Consider the following 24,759-nt stretch of genomic DNA (forward strand, 5'->3'; position numbering starts at 1 on the left):
TCTGGGTGGCAGGTGACACGCTGCATCTGGGTGGCAGGTGACACGCTGCACCTGGGTGGCAGGTGACACGCTGCACCTGGGTGGCAGGTGACACGCTGCACCTGGGTGGCAGGTGACACGCTGCACCTGGGTGGCAGGTGACAGTGGCAGGTGACACGCTGCATCTGGGTGGCAGGTGACACGCTGCATCTGGGTGGCAGGTGACATGCTGCATCTGGGTGGCAGGTGACATGCTGCATCTGGGTGGCAGGTGACACGCTGCATCTGGGTGGCAGGTGACACGCTGCATCTGGGTGGCAGGTGACACGCTGCATCTGGGTGGCAGGTGACAGTGGCAAGTGACACGCTGCATCTGGGTGGCAGGTGACACGCTGCATCTGGGTGGCAGGTGACAGTGGCAAGTGACGCTGCACCTGGGTGGCAGGTGACAATGATGTACAGAATATTGGCACCTGATATCGGCCTGAAAGGCGGGCAAAAAATTGGCATCAGCTCTCAAAAAACAATATCGGTCGACCCCTAGATCAACAGACTCCAGCCGTATGACTGGCCAGAGCCTCCATGATGTCACTCCCGCGCATTCCTTCAGAGCGCATGCGCCAATGTTGTCATTGGCTGCATGTACAGTAAAAATTTCCTAATTGGTGCATTTAGGAGATATTTACACTATCTATAGGTATGCCTTATTATAGGAGATAGAAGTTTACTTCCACCTTAAGGCATGGCCTAAAAGTTCTAGCGGTTACCAGGACACCAATCATGTAAATGACGACTTGGCTACAACTAAAAGAAAAAGTTTGAGAGAGTCAGCAATTCACAAAAATTGTTGAACTTCTATGACATCAAATTTGTGTACAAGACTGCTTGCAAAAAGGGTACCACCACCAAAGGAAAGTTAGATTGGATTAATCACGCTTCCAGATATGATCAGGGTGGGGAGATTAGTTGGACAAAACAAAAAGTAAAACGAGAACCATACAGTACAGTTACATTATTAACCCTGGAGAGACATTTATGTTAAATAGGTGACAATCCTACAGTATATTTACTTTCTAAAACTATTTTTGCAATGTATTACATCAGGAAATATGATTCTACTGTAAATGTTCATATGTGCGTTTACTGCCTTAAAAACACAAAAGGTACAACAGCTTCATGATCATCTGCAGACAAGGACTAGAACAAATTGTTCCCGATACAGCAGACAGGAATGATTACATATGAACACATTTAGACAAATGAAATATTATGCACAGAGCTATCTGACGGGTACAGAAAAACAAGACATAAGCATAGACAAAGATACATATACACATCACTACGACAAACAAGGACACGCAATGTTACACGCACACTGTGGATTTGTAAACAAACGATATATTAATGCATATCCCCTAAAAATGCCCATCATTGCTCACGCTGGCACATTAAAAATTGATTACGACCAATACATTTTCATGAAGAGTCGTTCAGTGATGCTTTAACGTATGGTGGTGGCTGCTCATTATTCCGGAGACACACACAGGCCTTATCTGAAAGGCAGTGCTGGGACAAACACTGAAGGGGGAGGGGGTGGAGAAGGTGGAGAGTGGAATATACACAACACATCACGGCCTACAATCACCTTTTCATCTGCAATTAAATAGCCAAGACGCTGAGACCCCCCTATTCTAACAGCAGGCAGACCCCTTGCACAGAAACGAATCCCTGTGAATGGGCTTCAGCACCCTCTGCATGGGAAAGACCACTGCAGCAGACGTAAAAGGCATGCAGGTCTCCTGAGCTGTCATTATCAACACAGGCTACACGGCTATTGGTCGTACAAAAGCTAATGACATGCAGAATGCATCAAAATATTTAAGAGAGAGACAATACTTACTCCAAGGTCAAGCCTGGAATTCGCAGCCTTTCCCGCTGGGCTTTCATGACTGTTCTATTCTATCACAATCTACTGAGAGTATGACACACATCCAATGGCAGCATCCTGGCGCTGACAGAGAGCCAAAATGAGCCACTATAAAGGAATGGACTAACACTCTCCGAAGGGGGGGTGGAGGGGGGGGGAGAAGGGATTCTGCAAGTTTGGGTCCTTCCACCTCTAGCTGTAATAAAAAAAAAAGATGTCAGCTGCTATATTCAGGTTAACAGAATGAATGCAGCACTGATTTCTGCAAAGCAAAATGCAATCTAACAGAATTGCAAATGAGGATCGGAGCAGTGCATATTAAGTGGCTCTCCGTCTCTCTGCCAGGCTTTTCCTTTCCTCGGCTCTGTCAAATGAAGTCTCCTCTAAAGACTGACAACACACAGGGAAAAAAAAAAAAAAAACCTGCAATGCACATTAAAAGCGGTTCACCTCATAACACGTAATCATTAACCATTCGCTGGCTCGGAAGGATGAGATTGTCCAAGGCAAAGGAGATGCAAACAAACTTGATTTCCTAATATATGTGAAATCTGATTAAAATCTGTTTTGACAATAAAATATTGTAATATAATCAAGATGAACTCCAAGCAAATGAAAAAATAATAATTCTGTCAAATATAATCGATGAAATAATTGCTAAATTATTTATTGAAGCAACCCTGTAATGCCAAAATATGGAGGCTGCCAATGACTTCCCTTTTTGAAAATACTAATTTTCTGATGGTCATGTTAATCCAATGGCTTCTCTACTTTGTGAAGCCCTAACCAGGAACAAGTATGCCAATCAGGAGCTCTGAGTCAAAAAAGAAGTTTGGGTTTCTTAAAAACAAAAAAAAAACAAAAAACAAAAAACACATCCATAGTCACCTAGATGGATGCAGCATTGATTTGATGTTGCATCTGTCCCCCACAACTAAGCACTCAAACACTGCTGATCGCTCAGTTCCCTGCTCCGCTCTGAGTCAAAAGCAGTGACTGTCAAGTCACCAGCTCTCTGCTCTGCAGGGAGGTTGAGCCAGCTGCTGGTCCAGGCTTCTGGGTGGATCCAGCCTGTAAAGTCGGGATCGATCCAGCGCCTGGACTGGCTGAGTGATGTCAGCAGACAGCAGACTTTATCCTGCTGTCGAATGAAAATTGGTCACAGGAGTGAAGTTTGTTCTGCATAGGAGAAGTAGGGCTAAAAAAGCTTTGGCCATAGTCAAGTCAAGTCAAGCTTTATTGTCATTCCACTACACGGAAGAACATACAGTAGAAAGAAATATCGTATCTCAAAGGGCCACGGTGCTACATACAAATTTAACATAATTATAACTAGATGTACAAAGAATAAAAACACAGTGAGGAATACACATCTGGGAACTACGTAACTGTACATATACTATATGTTTCCAAAAGTCTTTGTAGCAGCAAATGTTTATAAAAGTGTCTAGTGCATATTCAAGAGTAAAAAGGAGGGGACGTGAGACGTTCCTGATCACAATATATAGGAATAGAAGAGGTTTCAAAGAGGATTGGAGAAGAAACCAAGTACCCAATGAAGTGAAACGCGTAAAAGGAGCAGATGGACTTTTCCAATATGGGAGGATATTAATAAATGTACTCTGGACTATTGAAAGCTGAGCAGCTCCATCCTTGTTTTCCTGCGCTGGCATTTCAGAAATGGCACCCTCTAAATTCCTCTCAGTACGGGTTTAATTAAACCAAGTATACAATAAATGCATTCCTTCTCTATAAGAACTTACCATCATCCCCTATACAACAGCTGACAATTCAAAGCAAATAGGGAGTGAAATGCTGAAGTGTGACAGCAGTGGCAAATCACTGAAGATGAAACAGTTATATTGCATGCATGGTAAGAGGTTGGCGGAGGGGTTAAGGGTCTACCCAGGTTGGTATTTTCAGAATGAACTGATGTTACATATAAAATAAAAAAAAAGAAGATTCAGAAAATGGAGTTTTACACTGTGGGACAAAGAAGCAATAGAGAGACACTGACAAAACCACAAGCAGGTTTCTTTTCACGAGTGGGATACTTTCCACTGCAAATATTACTGTTCTAATTGTAAAAGAAAGACAGCAAACTGGATTTTATTTTATAATTCTCAGGCCCCTTGAGTCTTTTATGACTTATAAAACAGCGGAAACAGGCTACTGCCAACTACTGGGCCCAGATTCCTGTCTCCTCTGACAGCTAGACATTAGCTATTGGAGTAGATTGGGGTGCAGCTCAGCAGGAGTGCCTGGTCTTGCACTCCTACCAGCTCCTGAAGTTGGGGTGGAGATCCAGGGGTCCTTCCGGCCAACACTGGCTGCATGAGCATCCCAGCAAAGTGATGCACACCAGGCTCCACCTTCCCTATTAATACAGAGCTGGCTGGAGGAAGCCAGGCTTTGCCTTTGTACCGGGGACAAGCAGAAGTGTGCAACAGAGCAACTCTCTGTCTCATGGAGGATCTCGTTGTATATGCTGCCGATGCAGTTCTGTGTAAGCCCAAGCCTGCGGCACTGCAGTGGAGCCCTAATTGCAGGCAGGAGTCTCTTCTAGAGCTGTAGGGTGGAGAGAAGCTTGTGATTCAGCACAGAGCTGTGCCGAAAATACATAAAGCTTCCTGAGGCCACCAGGTTTGGCTGCACTGCAGAGCACATGGTAGGTTTTGCATCAATACACTGTAGCTAGCTGCAGTGTATTGATGTAGGACTTTAGGCCCCTTTTCTCTTTTTATACTTTAGTTTTTAATACATGGTAGGTTTGCAGGGAAGCATGCAATCTACTGCAATACCGGGGTGGCCAACTTGGGTTATGTACTCACTTTCACAGTCTTCTGCTAGACTCTTATTATCTATTGCTGAAGCTGCACACTAACCTCATCCTGAAAACTTTTCTCTGCGGTCTTCCAAGCTCAGTGCTACCCCAGCGATCTTTTTTTTTTTCATTGATACCCAGTTTGAAATTGCTAGTTGCAAGTTTATATCCACTCGGATTGGTGTATGCATTCATGTGATGAGTCACTGTGCAGAAATATCTACTCCAGGGACTTAAAGCGGTAGTAAACTGCATTAAAAAAAAAAAAACACAACAAACTGGTCCCCCTGAAGGCTCATGTCATAATGTGCTGCTATGCCACTGTGCCGAAATGTCTGCTCCAGGGACTTAAAGCAGTACTAAACCTTCTGCTTCCCCTTCTACTTTTTCTCTTATTTGCCCTTTCCTAATTTTCTCCTTATGTTCTTGCTAAAGGAATGACCATGTTACGTATTACCTTTTAGACCATATCTTACGTTATTTTGGTGGGTCCCTTATTTTTCAAATACCCTTTCTTCAGCTGACAGAGTATCTGTTATTGTTCATTTGCTATGAACCACCTAAAAGGTTTTGATAATGTACCATATTATATACACCCTGTTCCAAATTATTATGCAAATTCTATTTCAGTGTCATAAAGAATAAATATTTTGTTTTTGCAGTTTAACTCATGGATGGCATTGTGTCTCAGGGTTCTTTTGATCACTGAAAACAATCTCGGACACCTGTGATAATTAGATTGCCAGGTGAGCCCAATTAAAGGAAAAACTACTAAAGGAGGGCGTTCCACATTATTAAGCAAAGCACCATTTTCAAGCAATATGGGGAAGAAAAAGGATCTTTCTGCTGCCAAAAAGAGTGAAATAGTTCAATGCCTTAGACGAGGTATAAAAGCATTAGATATTTCACGAAAACTTAAGAGTGATCATCGCACTATTAAGAGATTTGTGGCCGATTCAGAGCACAGACGGGTTTCGTGCAGATAAAGGCACATTGAGTAAGATTTCTGCCAGATCCATGCATCGGATCAAGAGAGCAGCTGCTAAAACACCATTACATAGCAGCAAACAGATATTTGAAGCTGCTGGTGCCTCTGGAGTCCCACGGACATCAAGGTGTAGAGTCCTCCAGAGTCTTGCAACTGTGCATAAACCTTCCATTCAGCCACCACTAACCAATGCTCACAAGCAGAAATGGCTGCATTGGTCAGAAAAATACATGAAGACTAATTTTCAAACAGTCCTGTTCACTGATGAGTGCTGTACAACCCTGGATGGTCCAGGTGGATGGAGTAGTGGATGGTTGGTGGACAGCCACCCCGTTCCAACAAGGCTGTGACATCAGCAAGGCGGTGGTGGAGTCATGTTTTGGGCCGGAATCATGGGAAGAGAGCTGGTCGGCCCCTTTAAGGTCCCAGAAGGTGTAAAGATGACCTCTGCAAAGTATGTGGAGTTCCTAACTGAGCATTTCCTTCCCTGGTACAGAAGGAAGAACTATGCTTTCCGTAACAAAATCATCTTCATGCATGACAATGCACCATCTCATGTTGCAAAGAATACCTCTGCATCAATGGCTGTTATGGGGATAAAAGGAGAGAAAGTCATGGTGTGGCCTCCATCCTCCCCTGACCTCAATTCTATTGAGAACCTTTGGAGCATCCTCAAGCAAAAGATCTATGAGGGTGGGAGGCAGTTTACATCCAAACATCAGCTCTGGGAGGCTACTCTGACATCTTGCAAACAAATTCAAGCAGAAACTGACCAAAAACTTCAATGGATGCAAGATTTGTGAAGCTGCTATCAAATAAGGGGGTCCTATGTTAAAATGTAACGCGACCTGTTAAAATGTTCAAAAAGTTAAAATGTTGTTCAAAGTTTGATTGAAATAGCTTTTGATTTCAGTAAATATGCTGCAAACACAACAAATGACAATTTTCAGTTCTTTACAACCTATAAACTGTTTTTAAACTTACTGTGCATAATCATTTGGAACAGTGCATTGTAAGTTTTTTATTTTGAAAAAAAAACAAAAAAAAAAACCTGTTTTTATTAGGAGGTTTGTTCAATAAAATTTGAATTGCACTCTTAATAGTTGATAACATGAGAATTATGCTGACTGTTTACATCAATTATTTAGGTAAATGAGAAAAATATCACTGGCATAATAATTTTAATTTGGAACAGGGTGTGTGTGTGTGTATATATATATATATATATATATATGCTTTGCTAATGATGTGTAACACTATCTTTCGTTTTGAATCGTACTGACTTTGTCCTAACTCAGAGCTGTCAACAGTTGAGCATATTTGTCCAAGTAAGATTTATCTCTGTTTTGTAGGCATATATTGTATGGATTCTTCTAATAAAACTTGATTAAACCTAAAGCGGTAGTAAACTGCATTAAACCAAGAAATAAAAAAAATAAATGCACCCCCCCCCCACAGGCTCATGTCAGAGTGTGCTGGTTCGCACCGCATACCATCATATTATGACAAACTTACCTAAAAAAAACGGATTCCTCCAGCGCCACATTGTGACCACTGGCAGGGAATCCTTTACCCAGTCTTCCTTCCTACAGGTAAGCCTTATTATAGGCTTATACAACTTCTATCTTAATCAGTACAAATAAATAAAACAATCAAAAAATTATTCATATACTAACATCACGTGAATATAAATAAATATAGTTGCTTCTTAACACTCAAAAGTGTTCTCACTCACTTCAATCTGAATAAGCCCCTGTGCATAGTGCAGTACAACTAGCAACAAATTAACAAGTGCTACAAGTGAATGAGTATAAATGCCGGTTCACACAGAGATGGCTTCAAAGTCGCCCGACTCCCGTCCGATTCTGAGGCCGCCACAAACAGAGCAACTTCAGCGCGGCTTGCAAAACGACTTCTGTATAGAAGTCAATGCAAGCCTCTCCGAAGTCGCCCCCAAGTAGTACAGGGACCTTTTTCTAAGTCGGAGCGTCTTGATTTGCTCCTATTAGAACGGTTTCATTGTACTGAATGGAGCGCGACTTGTCAGGCTGACAAGTCGCCTGACAGGTTGCCCCTGTGTGAACCGGCACTAAATGTAAGAATAAATGTAGGAAACCAACAATCAATCTTCAAGAGCAAAATATGTTATAAACCAAAAAATAATAAACAGTGGAATAGAAAGATAATTAAGTGATAGCTCATAGTTATAGTTAAGTGATAGTTCATTGTGCTAATAATCAAAACAGGATGCAAAGATCTTCCACCTCTGTGTAGATTAATGAAGCAGTGCTCATGAAAAATCCTTCACCAGTGATTGGATGGCCACTCACCTTATACTTAGACCCCTGTTTCACCAGCGGGTCTAAGTAGTCCTCTAATAGGGGTGAACTCAGATGAATGCTTCCGCTCCATTCCTCATTTCCAACAACTCCCTTCAGTGCTGCATATTCTCATTCAGCGATATATAAAAAAAATACAAAGGAAATCTTAGTGCTCTCTGTCAGAGTTTAATATCACAATAAACATGTAGGTAGCACACTCCCATACAAGGCACTTGACTGGCGTATAAAACATGTAGCATAATCCCTATGTGCTTCAGCCTGGATGGCAGTGACCGCGGGATGATGGCTTAGGGTATGGCTCCTAATCCCAGAAGCGTGCCGTCCTAGGTTTGGACTTCTTCCGTGTTTATTAATTCATTACTCTACATGGAGGTGGAAGATCTTAGTATGCTGTTTTGATTATTAGCACGATGAACTGTTGAGCTATCACTTCATTATATTTCTTTATTTTTAAATGAATTTCACTGTTTATTATTTTTTGGGTTTGTAACATATTTTGCTCTTGAAGATTGATTGTTAGATTGCTAAATTTTTTCTTACATTTAAACACATTCACTTGTAAAATTTGTTGCTAGTTGTGCTGCACTATGCACAGGGGCTTATTATAGCTTACCTGTAGGTACAAGATAAACATGGGAGTTTACTACCGCTTTAACATTACAATAAAATATAGAATTGAAAATACACAGAGACTGGCGTTGTAACGAACAGCTGACAGAAACCAATCAATATTGGGGAAACATTAAACAAAAAATCAACTGGTCACTGTGGGACAGAACTGAAATTGTGTGCTTTTTTTCTTCTTTTCAGTTTTAATGGCTCAGTCCTATAGTTTTTTTTATGGTAATAGCCTATACATTTAAACCATATTGATAGAGTATCGAATGTTTTTAATGGGGGTTGGCAACAGGGCAATGACAATCTACTCATTGGCTACATTGGGGCATGGAAGGCTGTGGAAGAATTTACCAGGCTGAGACACCAGTTGACTCATTTCCTTGCTGCCCATTGCACTTCATACACCTGCTCCCTCATCCTTTTTAGCAATGATGATCTTTGGGTGCCCATAGCTTCAGTAAAATGCTCAGAGCACAGCACAGCACCTGTTGGTGCCCATATGCACTGAGCCAAAAAATGCCTCACCTTTACTATCTAATAGCTTAAAGCAGTTGTAAAGTCTCAGTTTAAAAAAAAAACAAAAAAAAAACAGGTTATACTTACCTGCTCTGTACAATGACATTACACAGATCGGCCATAAACCCCCTTTTGGGGTCCCCCACTGGAGCTCTAGGCTCCTGCTCTTCTTGATGCACTTCCATAAAAAGGCACTTCCTGTTGTGGTGCATGTACGGACTTGCTCCCAAGCTGGGCTATGTGCATCTATTGACACACAGCACAGCCTGACCTCCGCCCCTACTTACAGAATTTAAATGACATCAGCAGGCGCCAATGGCTCCAGCTGCCTAAGCCAAGCCTGTATGAGAACAGAAAGGGGAGAGTGTTGCCACAGACTGGCACAGTGCTGGATCGAGTGAGGACTCAGGTAAATATTTAGGGGGGGTGAGAGGGCGATAAAACTGCTTGGTGCTTTTTACCTTAATGCTGGGTAAAGCATTAAGGTAAAAAATGTAGAACCATTATAAGAGTTAAAGGCCACGTTTACATTTTCCAGAAATCAGCTTTTGCAGTCAAGTGGCCCCTGTAGATTTTTAAAAAATTGTGCAGCTTTGTAAAATAACCATTCATTTTATTGTTTTACCTGTAGGCCATTTGGGTCATTTCAGAAGCCTGGCTAAAAAAACTCCTGGTTGGCAAAACCCTCGTCCTGACTTGTTGATAGGATGTGGAAACCGTTGGATGCTCACTCCCAGCATTGCAAGAGTGAAAACCAACATTTTCTGCATCTTAGCAACAAACTAGGAGTTATTTAGACAGACTTCTTAGGGTACCCAAATGGCCTACAGTTAAAAAGAAATATATACAGTGGGGACGGAATGTATTCAGACCCCCTTAAATTTTTCACTCTTTGTTATATTGCAGCCATTTGCTAAAATCATTTAAGTTATTTTTTTCCTCATTAATGTACACACAGCACCCCATATTGACAGAAAAACACAGAATTGTTGACATTTTTGCAGATTTATTAAAAAAGAAAAACTGAAATATCAAATGGAAATAGAGAACATTTATCAATAGTTTTTTATGATGTGGGTTTAGTGACACTTTAACATAGGACTCTAAGGGGTCAATTCACTAAATGTTACGGCATACAATAAGGGTATCATGTCACTCATTTGCATAAATTATCGCATTCAGTAAATAAAGTCCAATTCATAAAAAATAAATGAAGATTTTGTGGTAAATAACGAAAACACAAAAAACTGTCGGACAAAATTGTGCGATATGCTGTTAATTCCCAAACGGAATAGGAACTAAAAAAAAGGTGCGGTATTTAACACCACCCTTTTGGTGGTGGTAACCAGTGCAGTTTTTCCTGTTGAAGCTTTTATTCATGCAATCTTTTGCAATTTAACTTGGTCAGAAGGCATCAGGGAAGAAGGGTTGTGGTGATGGATCCGCAACATTTTGCGGAGAGGACCCTGCTAGACAACTTCACAGAGGGTGAGGCTCTACGGAAGTTCCGGCTGACCAAGGAGCAGCTGATGCTGTATGTTAGGCTGCGGTTTAACAACAATTAAACACAACACATTTAGCCCTTGTTCACACTGAACACGGCTTTGAAATCATATGGGTTCATCTGAACTTGCCCAATTTCAAAGCTGCATTTCAGTCCGACTTCAGGGGGCGACTTGAAAGACATTAGTGCGGGTTCATACACAGATGTCTATTGAAATCGCCCCCGAAGTTGCTAAAAGTACTGCAGGAACTACTTTTGGAAATCGATGTGGTGCCGCAAAGTCGGGACGCTCCTATTACTGGCATTAGGCTCCGACTTAACATGCGATTTGACCTGTCAAATCGTACCAATTTGAACGGGGGCTTAAACAAATAGCAAAGTACACTTAATTAAAAATCAAAAACAATAAAAAGGTTACATTTTTTTTTTATTAATAGTTTTCAGCCATTTTAACAATTGCAGCATGACATGTAAGAAAAATACAACCAAAGCAAAAATGGACACAGTGGTTTTTACATAGGTTATGTGTAGGATCCTTGAAAGGAACAATTCACGAACACGTTCAAAAAAGGGAGCTCTGTTACCCTTCGACACCCACAAAAATGGGCAATATTCTTCTCCGGGAAACCCACACAATTGGACATTATAACACACCCCACACACAAGTGGGCACATCTTCCTACTAAGAACACCACCACAAAAATGGGCATTTATTATTGCTCCTTAAGAAACACCCACAGAAATGGTGCACTATACCAACCCAGGAGATCTGCACACATGTTCTTCACAAGCAGAACCACTAAAATTGGATACAAATCTACCCACAAAATAGGGCACAATACTACTCACAGCAAGGGGCCCAATTCCACCCACAGAACACCCACAAAAAGGGACCCAATTTCACCCACAAGAAGGAGTACTATTCCACCCACAGAAAGGAGTGCAATACTACCCTCAGAGAGGGGCCTAATTCCAGCCACAGAGAGCCTAATTCAATCCACAGAAGACCCAGAAAGAGGGGTCTATTGCAACCCACAGAGAGCCTAATTCAACCTTTAAACACCGACACAACCTTATGGAAATGACCTTAAACAACCCTTAACCACCGTCACGTGCGATAAATTACCACATGAGAAAATGTGGTAATTACAGAGTAAAAAAAAATGAAATACCGCATTCGTTATTTAACACTAAACACTTAGTGAACTGAAGTTTCACAACTGATTTACCGCAATTTGCTGGTTTTAAAATCTTAGTGAATCAATCCCAAGACTTCTCATCTCCAGATGCAACTGCCATTTACTTTGAAAGAGAAAAGTATCTAGATATTGATCTTACAACTCACTACTCTGATCTTTGTAAACATAACTTTTAGACCCTATACTCTTGGAAAGTGACTGATTTGCGCTGATTGGACAACCCCGCATTCTCCGGGTCTGGCTGTATCAGAATTAGTAGGATGAACGTGTTACCTAATATCTTGTTTATGCACCAAATACTATTGATAACACTCTCGAGCTTCCTCAGTTCCATGAACTCAAACTTTACTAACGTTATCAGGGTCCCATAAGAGACAAAGAATTCAATTTCAAATACTAACTAGAAAAAAGTCAAATGGAGCCATGAGCTTCCTGGATATTAGAAATACTAAACAAAACATTAGACTGTCACTTGCCCCAGAAACAGTGTTTGGATGTTGAGAAGTTCTTGAAGATCAAAACTTTAATGTGCTGTTTTGGATTAATAGGTCACATAGAAACCTGCCCACACACACACACACACTATTGCACCTACTAGCGTAACAACACTTAAGGGACTTAATGGGAATCTGACATAATTGGCAGAAAAGGGTTTCTTTTATGCCTATAACTTCCATCTCTCAATTCCCACTGGCCTTATATGAGAAACACTTTCAGCACTGGAAGGCGGAAGGCCTCTTGCAATTACACCATGTAACCAAGGATAGAAAGGCCTTGACCTCTTTTCATATGAAAAATTGCTGGGTTTAAACGGATAGCATGTCCCACTTCAGGCCATGTCAGCAAAGATTGGACTCCTAAGGTAGGTTTTCAATATGTTGGTTTAGAGGGATTGCTAGTTGCATTTTGATTTCCTAGCAACAGGGAAACTTTAAGTTTAAGGGTTAAGTTAAAATGGTATTCCCTTGAGTCTTCAAGCTTATTTTTCTCAATTCTGCATATTATATATTTTATGTTTTGTCATCTACTGTAACTAATTGTTATCAATTTTCTTTTTATTATTATTAAGTATTAAAAAACAAATATACATAATACACCATACCAATTTCAAAAATACATACATTAATAGCTCCTTTTACATATCAATAAATATTCTTTACTAATACTGTAACTAATTGTACATATCTTTTGGAGACAGATAGGGTTTAATTTGGTAGTAAATGCAGGTAAATATATTTTTATTCATTTGGTTATTATTGAGAATAAATAGTAAAAAAAGAATGGGATTAAGTGCAAATTCCTGTACACAATTATGTAATTTGCCCAAATGGCTGATATTGCAGTGCCAATTTATAACAGAGGCTGGGACCCAAGTAGTTAAAGCCTGAAATTTAGTTTGAGGATGAAGTTAAAGAGTAAATGTTGCAGTAAGGGATTAGGTGTTATGGGTTGATTTTAAGGTTTGGGTGAAAACTGTGAATGTTGGTCTAAGGGGTTGGATAACAATTATTTTAACCATGTTTATTATGTCATAATTTTCTCATCAAAATTCTAAATTTACAAATATAACCCTTTAAGTGGAATCACATTTCACATGAAGTTAATAAACAATCAAAGCTTTTTTTTTATCATAAGCCATAATTTTTTTTCTGATGAAGTACCATTTTATCTTGGCCTGGAATGGCTCCTTTTCTGCATTCCTTTGTACACACATCAGAAAACCTACATGTAATGCCAGCTAGAAGCTAATGGTATTTTAGGGACTATGATGTGTCCATTAAATGTTGTGAATTGCTATTTGAATACAAAAGAAATAAAAAATTGATAAGTTAACAAGCATGCACGCAATTAAATAGACATGCATCATTTTTCTGACGCAGTGCACCACAGCACATGTAGTGCATTACCGTGGTGGGCTGTAAGGCATGTGCATCGGAGCTGCGTTGCCTCTTTGTATTGGGGTGCCATTTAACCACTTCCAGCCGGCCGTATGCATTTATGCAGCCTCTCGGTGGGTGGGCTTTAACCACTTCAATACCAGGCACTTAGACACCTTCCCGCCCAGACCAATTTTCAGCTTTCAGCGCTGTTGCAATTTGAATGACGATTGCGCGGTCATGCTACACTGTACCCAAACAAATGTTTTATCATTTTGTTCCCACAAATAGAGCTTTCTTTTGGTGGTATTTGATCACCTCTGTGGTTTTTATTTTTTGCGCAACAAATAAAAAAAGACCGAAAATTTTGAAAAAAAACAAGTTTTTCTTTGTTTCTGTTAAAACTTTTTTGTAAATAAGTACGTTTTCTTCTTCAATGACGGGCACTGATATGGCTGCACTGATGGGCACTGATACGGCGGCACTGATGGGCACAGATGAGGTGGCACCAATGAGGTGGCACTGATGAGGTGGCACTGACGGGCACTGATAGGTGGCACAACAATCAGCGCAGACCCCCCCTGCCAGGAGAGCCGCCGATCGTCTCTCCTCTACTCGCGTCTGTCAGACGCGAGTAAGAGCCGATCAACGGCTCTTCCTATTGACAGCGTGATCAGCCGTGATTGGACACGGCTGATCACGTGGTAAAGAGCCTCTGCCGGAGGCTCTTTACCAAGATCAGTGTAGCGGTGTGTCAGACTGACACACCGCTCCACCAATCGCCGTGATGCGCGCCCCCGGGGGCGCGCTGCGGCATGTTATCCTGCTGGACATCATATGACATCCAGTCAGGATAACAGAACCACTTCCCGGACGTCAATCCGCTATAGGGCGGGCGGGAAGTGGTTAAAGAGACGCCACCTATATGTGGCCCTGTGTAAGCACAATTGTGCTGAGTGCACGCTCTGTGTGCATACTCGCAATCAAATATCATTCATATGACCACTGTGACTGTCAATCACAGTGGTCACATGATCAGAACGCCCGCCTTCACTTCCCAGCATTAAGAACCTCTTAATGGGGCATGATGCAGCGGCGGGAAGGGATTAAAATGCAAAAGGCCACAAAAGTATGCTTCAACCCTTAGAGCCAATTCATACCTTCTTATTGTGGTAACAAGGGAACCACGGTGCGTTGTCATCTGAATTGGACCACAGCAGCTGGAAGTGCACCCACATGCTGTATGATATGGTATGTAAACAATTCAAGTGATATTAAAACTATATCCCTATTCTATAAAAATAACCCTTACACACCTACTACTTAAAGGCCTTTTAATCTATTTTTCATTAAATAGTTAATTACTGTGTTTTTCTGCCTCCTTGTATGATCCTCGGTGACCTCCTAAACCTCTCCAGTTTCTCCCGCACTTCTTTTTGGAGTGAGCAAGAAAGGGAGGCTACACACCAACATACACTGAGACCATAGACAGCAAACGTAGCTTCCCTTTAACTGGACATTCAATCACAGCAGTAATAAAAATGGAATTTAGAGATTTGGGAAGAAGCTAAGACCAGCAGAAGGGACTTTATTTTTTAGTTAAGAATGTAGATTAGAATAGAATTGCTTTTTTTTTCTTAGCTAGAGTTAACTTTCTCTTTAGAGTGGAATTTCATTCTCTCAATCACCATTGACCATTTTTAATCCATATGCTGCTAGCATTAGTAAAATTTATAGGAAAGTATATCATATTTACTTGTTTTAAACTTTTTTTTTTTACATTTATTCAGTTACTTCCTGGTTTCCAGGCCTTGGCAAATGATGTCATACATCCAGAGAGCTTTCAAAAGTGGGTTTTCCTGGGTAAGCACACCCTCCTGTCTGCATGCCTGAGCAAAGGGCAGATGGATTCCAGGAAGTGAATGCTACATGCTCATCTGCCCTTACTCATGATGGCCAGAAATGCTAGAGGGGTATTTTTCAAAGTAATTTCTCAGAAAAATAAACCATTGAGACATGGATGGATCAGAGAGGTTGCTTTAATAGCGCTATGTGTGGCGGAAAACTAACACTGTACATCACACTGAACATGCCATCCCCACCCTGAAACCTGGTGATGGCAACATCATATTGTGTGGATGCTTTTCTTCAGCAAGGACAGGGAAGCTGGTCAGAGTTGATGGGAAGATGGATGGAGCCAAATACAGGGCAATCTTAGAAGAAAACCTGTTAGAGTCTGCAAGACTTGAGACCGGGGTGGAGGTTCACCTTCCAGGAGGACAACGACCATAAACATACAGCCAGAGCTACAATGGAATGGTTTAGATTAAAGAATATTCATGTGTTAGAATGACCCAGTCAAAGCCCAGACCTAAATCCAATTAATAATCTGTGGCAAGACTTGAAAATTGCAAAATAGCTCAAGCTCTGTCAGATTAGATGGACAACGTCTGAATAGCAAAGAAGAATGGGCGAAAGTTTCACTCTCTAGATGTGCAAAGCTGGTAGAGACATCCCCAAAAAGACTTGCAGCTGTAATTGCAGTGAAAGGTGGTTCTACAAAGTATTGACTCAGGGGGGCTGAATACAAATGTACACCACACTTTTCACATATTTGTAAACCATTTATCATTTTCCTTCCAATTCACAATTATGTACCACTTTGTGTTGGTCTATCACATAAAATCCCAATAAAATACATTTACGTTTTTGGTTGTAACATGACAAAATGTGGAAAATTTCAAGGAGTATGAATACTTTTTCAAACCACTGTATTTGTGAAGAAGCTCCAAATAAATGTAAATAAATAGGAGAACCAGATCAGAATCCGAATCAGAATCTTTATATTAAAAAAAAATGGCTTCAACCCCCACAATTCATAGAAATTGGGTTTCATGTTTTATGCTACAGGAAAATAGCTAATTGCCCACTTTGTTAGGGTTGCCTTCATTTTTTACGATATAATTTTATTTCATATAAATACCCCCCTTAAATGACATACAGTAACTCATTAATGGAACATGTAAAAAATGTACACATAGTAGTGATGTATTAAACATTGCATGCCTTGCACTGAAAGCTCCCTGATTCTCAGAGATTTTCCAACTAAATAAAATACATTGTCCAAAAGCACTCCCAGAGGACGCATGTCAATCATCACGCCTCCTGCTTCCCCTCCATGCTCCCAGCGGGGCCAATGTGCAATAAACTAAATTCAATTCTGAATCTAACATCTACACGAAGAAAAATATAGAATATTAAAATCCATGGCTTGGATATATCCAATTAAGTATTGAGTATAAGCCATCAGGCGATACACTGGGCTCACTTTGGTCTAATGTTCTACCAAGAAAGCTTAAAAAGCTTGGTTTTCTGATTTTTTTTTGTAATTATTTATAAAAGCAATATTTCTCCAAAACAAAAATGTAATTTATTGCAGCTTACCAGATTGTTGCTCTTAGTTACACTTTAAGTATATGACGTCTCTATGAATACCAACTGCCACTTACAGAACGTAAAACAAGCTAAACAGATCACACGCATTAAAAATAATAAAATGATACACACAGCTGAACAAGCAAGTCAAGTTGATAGTAAAATTAGCAGTGTATACCAGCACTTTGAAATATAAGTTTTTAAAGCAATATGAGGCTAAATTAACAGAAATCCAAGAAGTCAGTGCCCAAATAGCATTTTCACATTTTAATACATTGATGGGAGGAGTCTCATGACAGCATATGTGAAGAAGAAAAATGGCCTGAAGGTCACATAAGCAAACGCACATAAGAAAACTAATTTTAAAAAAAGAATTAGAGCCAGCCTGGTCATTTGTTTAGTTCAGTGGTCCACAAACTGCTGCCCTTTGCTAGCCTTTAGCCAGCCCTTGGGGCACTATTCCTCCCACTGACACCAACAGCAGTGGCATAATTCATGCCACTGACACCAATGATAAGGCACTAATCCTCCTACTAATATCATGAATGGGGCACTAGTCCTCCCACTGACACCAACAATGGGGCACTATTTCTTCCACTGGTACCAATGATGGGTCTCTACCCCTCCTACTGACCACAAACACGAAGGCAAAGTTTATTCTCGCCGACGCTGGGCCTGGGATATTTTCTATCCCCACAGGCCACAATCCAGCCCCCCTATAGTCTTAAGGGCAGTAAACTGGCCCTATGTTTGAAAAGTTTGGAGACCCCTGGTTAAGTTAATAAAGCAGCTACATCTATAATAAAAGAACCTGCCTCCACTGTCATGTTGCAGAGAAGAACTGCTCTGTGTAGAAACAGTGGCCTCACTGTAGGGGTCTGATACATCCCTCAGTGAGCTAGAGCCCTCTAATCCGCAAAACTCATGCTGCCTACTTATTAGTGAACTCTAAATCCTGGTACACAGGGGTCGAATGTCAGGAAACATCAGGCGGTTAAAAAAAAAACGGCCGAGATTTGGCCCGTGTGTATGTAGGTCTGTCTGCCAGAAGCCGGTGAATTTGGCCATCTTCTGTTGGACAAGCATGCTGGAAAACCAGCAGCTGACCGCCTTTCGATCAGCGCTCTCAGCCAATGTTAGAGAGTGCTGATCGGAGTGTTCTGATGGTGGGGGGGGGGCGTCCCTCTGTCAGAACACAACAGCTCAGGATGGGAGATCGGTATACTTCACATAGTTAGTACAGCGGCTCCCGCTCATAGTGAGTATGAGGCGTAACTCTGATTCAATGGAGGGGTGCTTCAGACCCCAGCTGAGAGACCTTTGTTTTCACATAGAACGCAGCGGCCTTTATGTAGCTTAATCTCATTTTGCATCAGTATATATATATATATATATATATATATATATATATATACACATATACACACACACACGCACACACATTTTATTTTTTTTATCTAATGCAACAAACAGGCCAAACAGCAGCCTGTCCAGCATATCTCCATTCCATGATGGTTAATGTAAAACTGCCTAAACAGGATGCTTAAAGATGCTAAAAACTCCTCCAATTCCAGCATTGTCATCAAGCATGGTTTCACATCAGAATCCAGACTCCGTTGTAAAATGATACATGCAGGGCCAACAGGTCAGGAAAATTTGTGCTGTAAATGTCCAACAACAACAATAACACTCATGTGCACAAAACTCCTGCTGAGACTAAAAATCAGGCTGTTACGCTACTGATAACGATATTAGTAATGCACGCACATTATTAACACTAAACTTGATAGAAGCTTTCGTACTGCAGACATTTTTATTCTTCCATCTTCTTTATGGAAATCCTTTTTACAGGTATTATTATTGCAGGGCACTTGCTTATATCATGCATCACTACTTTTCATGGTTTTTGTTTATGGTGGAATGAAACTCAATTTCCGCATCACAAACATTGCCTTTTACCCTTTGGGATTTTTAGGGCTAGACCATGGATTATTGCTTTAGCTGCATAAACTAAACAAAACAAATTCCACAAACTGTAGCATATTTTAGAGTGGTTGTAAACCTCAGACATGAAATATGAGCAAAGGTGTGATCAGCGGCTGTAGCCTATTCATTGAGATTTCCAAAGTTATCTGGCCACACACTGATCAAAATATGGCCGGTCACTGCTGAATCAGTCTAATTTTGATTTGGCTATGGCCACCTCAAGCCATCATGGCTTGCTTAGAAAACGATATAACTTAAGGGCTGGTTCACATCTATGCAGGTTGCAGTTTGCATATTCCAGGTGCATTTTGCAATACACATTTTTGATCCATTGAAGTATACGGAACCAGAAAAAAGTCCTAGCCCTTTCCATAAAATGCACAGATGTGAACATGATCCATAGGAAACCAAGTTAAATGGACTGTAGTGTGTTTCTGTAAAACTGAAAACGCACTAAAAAATGCAAAGGTGTGAACCAGGCCTACCTTTTACCTACATGAAAGCCTATATTAAGGCTTACCTGTAGGTGCTGGAAATATCTCCTAAACCTCCACAGTTGAGGAGATATATTTACAAAAAAGCCATGCGCCAATGTCTACGGCGCATGCGTACTTTAGAAAGGGCAGATTGTGCCATTTTTAAAGGGGTCGTGCCGTTACTGGCAGCTCCCGCACGCATGCGTGGGAGTGACGTCACGCAACTCCGGCCAGTCACAGAGCCGGAGTTCGCGGCCCCGGGGTGAAGATGGGGTGAAGATGGACGCTCGCTGCTAGTGGGGACAGCGGTGACATTGCAGGCTTCGGTTTCAGGTAAGTGACACGTAATGGGCTACTATGCGATGCATAGTAGCCCATTATGCTTTACCTTTGCAGGGAAATAAAGAGGAAGTAAAACACATCAGGGTTTACTTCCTCTTAAAGGCTAAGTTCACATTTTGCACCATGTTAGGCCTATTTCACACCTATGCATTTTTAGTGCTTTTTGCAGATTTGCACTACAGCCCATTTAACATGGTTTCCTATGGAACACGTTCTGTAGTGCAAATCTGCAAAATGCACAAAGCACTAAAAATGCAGATGTGAATCAGGCCTTACACCCTTATTTAGGGTGTAACATTTAATATGGTGCAAATGGGGTGGATGTTCTTCTCGCCCACAGCCGCTGTTGCATTTAAAATTGGTGTGGCTGTGCAGGGCTACATCCATTGAGAACTCTAGTTCTCAATGGAATACAAGTGCAGTAATCATCACTCTCGTGGCCCATTAAACCTTCCTCCAGCATCCAACTGACAGTCTGTATGGAGATATGGGCTGAGAGCTAAAGGAAGGTTGCAGGAGCTTGACATTGCACCCTCAATCTACTTTTTGCACTGCAACGCTTTGCAGGCTCCTTTTGAAAAAAAAAAAAAAAATTTTATATATATATATATATATATATATATATATATATATATATATATATATATATATATATATATATATATATATATATATATATATATATATATATATATATATAAATAAAATACATGTAATATTAATCAAAGGTAAACCTAGCTTTTAACTTAAAGGTTAAGTTCACGTTTTCAGAATTTAATTTTTCATAATAAATAGAAGCGTTTTCCAATGCCATCTCTGGCCCAGCCATCCCAATGTGCTTTTCTCTTACCTTATCCACAGGAGGTTTAAAATCTTGTCAGTTTATTTGTATTTTTAAAAGGATTTTCAGATTCCATCACTTCCTGTTAGGTTATCTCCCAGAAAGCCTTTACTCATCACAAATTCTGTGGGTGCTGTGAAAACTTAGTTGATGGGTGAAGGTGTGCTAATGAGGTCAGCTGATAAACTCCTTCCTTTGTATTACTGGTTCCTCTGTCTCTGTATACCAGGGAGTCTCTGAAATTTTCTAGCAAGGGCTGAGGTAAGGCCTTGTTCTCAAAAGAAAAGCTTGTATTTTTTTTACAATAGAGGTACATTAATGGTATATTGGTACATAGGGAAGCTGGATTTTAGGAAAAAGAAAAAAAAATGAACTAGGCCTTTAAACCCCAGCAGTCCATTCACTATCAGACCACACCACTATGTGTTTCATCGTTGCATACATTCCCATTATCCACACATTGGCGGAGGTTAGCCAACAGAAAAAAAAAAATCAACCAGTCCGGAAAGGAGAGCAGATTCAGGCAGATTAACTGTACACAGGCAATGCAGATCCAACTTCTGAAGGTAAGGTTTTTATTTTTATTAAGGATTGCTAACTGTGACATGAGGGCAGAAGCAATACAGAGCTTACAACAGTCTGTAGTCCACAGATATTCAACCATAACTGGGTGACATTAAGTTCTATAAAATAACGGTATTAACTCTTTCGCTGTCAGGCCCTGTGCTCCACTTTAAAACTTAGCTTGCCAGGCCATTTTTCCATTGCTTTTTATTTTTCCCTTACAGCTTTCAAAGTTTGTTAAAGACCCCCTAAACCATATATTTCCTGAAAGTACATGACTAGAAGTATACAAATAAGGTGCTACTATGATTTTTAGGGCACAATGATATTTGTGCAAATGTTTATCAAAACAATATCTTCGCTAAAAATACACTAAAATCATTATTATTATTATTCACAATTCATATAGCACCAAGAGTTTTACACAGCGCTTTACAATGTAAAGAGGGGACAGCACAATTATAGTACAGTTCAATACAGAAGGGACAGGAGGGCCCTGCTCGTAGAGCTTACATTCTAAAGGGAGGGGGTGGTGGTACAAAAGGTAATAGATGCAGGGAATGATTTCATGGGGGTGGCATTTATTAGCAGATAAAAACACAGCACATATTAAGAAATGCCTACTGAAATATAAAAGCTAACCTGTATTGAGTTAATAAATAACCACTATTTGTTTAAATGTAAATATCCACATTTCTCAAAAAATCTAGAGGTTTTTATAGTCTCTCCTCCCCCCCAAACCATATATTTTTTTAAATCACATGACCTGTAGAATAACAGGAAGGTGCTACTGATTTTAACACCCTGCGATATTTGTACAAATGTTTATCAAAACAATATATTCACAAAAAATTCTCCAAAATCTTTTTTTAGCAGATATAAACACAGCACATTTTACAAAAGTCCTACTAAATATAAAAGCTTAACCTGTATTGAGTTAATAAATAACAAATAATTGTAATTTTTAAATTACGCCGTTTTGCGAAATGGTGAAAATTGAACGTATGCAAAAATGTAAATAATCACACTTCTTTAAAAATCTGAAGGTTTTCAATGTTCCCTTACAGCTTTCAGAGTTTGTTAAAGACCCCCAAATCATATATTTTCTGAAAGCATAGGACCAGTTGAATAAAAAGGAAGGTGCTATTTATTTTTAAGATCCCACGATATTTGTGCAAGTGTTTACCAAAGCAATATTTTCGCTAAAAATACAATAAAATCATTATTTTTTAGATACAAACACAGCAAATTTTATAAAATTCCTGCTAATTCCTAATAAATATAAAAGCTTAACCTGTATTGAGTTAATAAATAACAAATATTTGTACATTTTAATTTGCACTTTGAGAAATGGTGAAAACTGAACATACACAAAACTATATATAACCAAATTTCTCAAAAAATCTGGAGGTTTTCATTTCTCACTTTCAGCTTTCAGAGTTTTTAAAAGACCCCCCAAACTATACATTTTCTGAAAGCAAAAGGACCAGTAGAATAAATGGAAGGTGCTATTGGTTTGTAAGGACCCACAATATTTGCGCAAATGTTTACCAAAACAATATTTTCGCTAAAGATGCACTAAAATCATTATTAGACAAACAGAGAAAGGCCTAGTGCTCAAGGCACAGCATACCCCTCAGGATTTTGAGGACAGATCAGAGATATATAAAAAGTTTTCCTTATTAATACAAAAATGATAATACAATAAAGGTATAAAATCAATGACATGCAATAGTTGCAAACATGATAACTGCTAACAATAGAGCAGCGGAACAAAAATCATTATTATCAGATACAAACACAGCAAATTTTACAAAATTCCCGCTAAGTTCCTTCTAAATATACAAGCTAAACCTGTATTGAGTTAATAAATATTTGTAAATTTTAAAGTGCGCCTTTTTGAGAAATAGTGAAAATCGGACGTACGCAAACATTTCTCAAAAAATCTGGGAAGTTTTCCTTTTTTTACTTACAGCTTTCAGAGTTTGTACAAGAACCACCAAACCATATATTTTCTGTAAGCACATGGCCAGTAGAATAAAAAGGTGCTACTGATTTTTAAGGCACCGCAATATTTGTGCAGATGTTTATCAAACCAATATTTTCACTAAAATACACTAAAATCATTAATAGTGGATTCACACATGGCAAAATGTAAACAAAATCTTGCTAAATTCCTAGTAAATATAAAAGTTAAAACTGTATTGAGTTAATAAATAAATATTTATACATTTTAAATTGCACCTTTTTCTGAAATGGTGAAAACTGAAGGTACGCAAAACTGTAAATAAAAACAATTTACTCTAAAAATCCGGGAGGTTACTATTTTTCACTTACAGGTTTCAGAATTTGAAAAGACCCCTTAAACCAGACATTTTATGAAAGAATATGACTAAATTACTACTAAAGCATCGTTCACATGTGGCATACTAAGGTGTACGCCCATGTTTACCTGCACAGGGATGCACAGGCAGTCCCATTTATGTGAATTGGGTTGCAACGGCTGCACAGACATAGCTGCTGTTCCTAATCTGACATCTGTGTGGGTGTACGACTCCAAACACAGACAGTGTGAGCTCAGGGACATGCACGCGGACCTACATTGATGTCAAATTGGGAGCAAAGGCTCTGTTTGTGCAGTTGCTACATCCCAAAATACATCTATGGGACTGCCTGCACAGAGATGCATGAAACACCTGTGCATCCCTGTAAAGGTACTCTGTGTATGCCTTGTGTGAACAAGGCCTTAGGCCCCTTTCACACAAGCTGACTGATCGGATCTGCCTGTCTGTTTTTCAGGCGGCCCAACCAGACCACCTATTATTCTTTATAGAGAGGCTGAAGTTGATGAACTTGTGTCCGTTTACACCTGCTTCCGATCAACTAAAAACAGACGGATGGGGATCCCATTCCCCATCCATCTAGTAAATCGGATCGGATGGTATTGAATGGTAATGGACAGGCAGTCTGTTTCCATCCAACCGCTCCATAGAAAATAGCAGGCTGTGTCCGTGTCTGCTCTGCAGCAGCGGAGCAGACGTGGACCTGTCATTCGCCTGTTCAGCGGGGATCAGCAGACAGATTCCCCCCCCCCCCCCCCCACTGAGCAGGCGGATCTGCTTGACAGAGTCCGCTCCATGTTTTTTATTTTTTTACTTTAAAATTTTTTACAACTATATTTTTTTATATTTTTTTTGTTGTATTTTTTTGGGGGGGGGGGTTTTGGTGAGATATCAGAGGTCTAAACAAACCCACATATCTCTTTTTTGGAGACAGAGAAAGGGACTGAAGAAAGTTTATTTCTCTGCAGCACTTTACATGAATGGATAAGGAGTCTGTAT

General features: G+C 40.0%; 1 protein-coding gene across 6 annotated transcripts in view; it reads right to left on the reverse strand.

Annotated features, from left to right (window-relative positions):
* Positions 1–24,759, reverse strand: part of MAST4 (microtubule associated serine/threonine kinase family member 4) — an 865,092-nt gene that overhangs the window by 323,286 nt on the left and 517,047 nt on the right. For 2 of the 6 annotated variants that reach the window (XM_073623403.1, XM_073623376.1), the window contains exon 1: positions 1,880–2,296. The exons of the other annotated variants lie outside the window; for them this stretch is intronic. In XM_073623403.1, coding sequence (XP_073479504.1) covers positions 1,880–1,926 — 47 coding nt within the window. In that variant the 5' untranslated portion in view covers positions 1,927–2,296. Of the gene's footprint in view, positions 1–1,879; positions 2,297–24,759 lie in introns of those variants that run through there. 6 annotated transcript variants of the gene reach the window in all.

This window comes from Aquarana catesbeiana, linkage group LG01, assembly GCF_042186555.1.
Source record: "Aquarana catesbeiana isolate 2022-GZ linkage group LG01, ASM4218655v1, whole genome shotgun sequence".
Taxonomy (NCBI): Eukaryota; Metazoa; Chordata; class Amphibia; order Anura; family Ranidae; genus Aquarana; species Aquarana catesbeiana.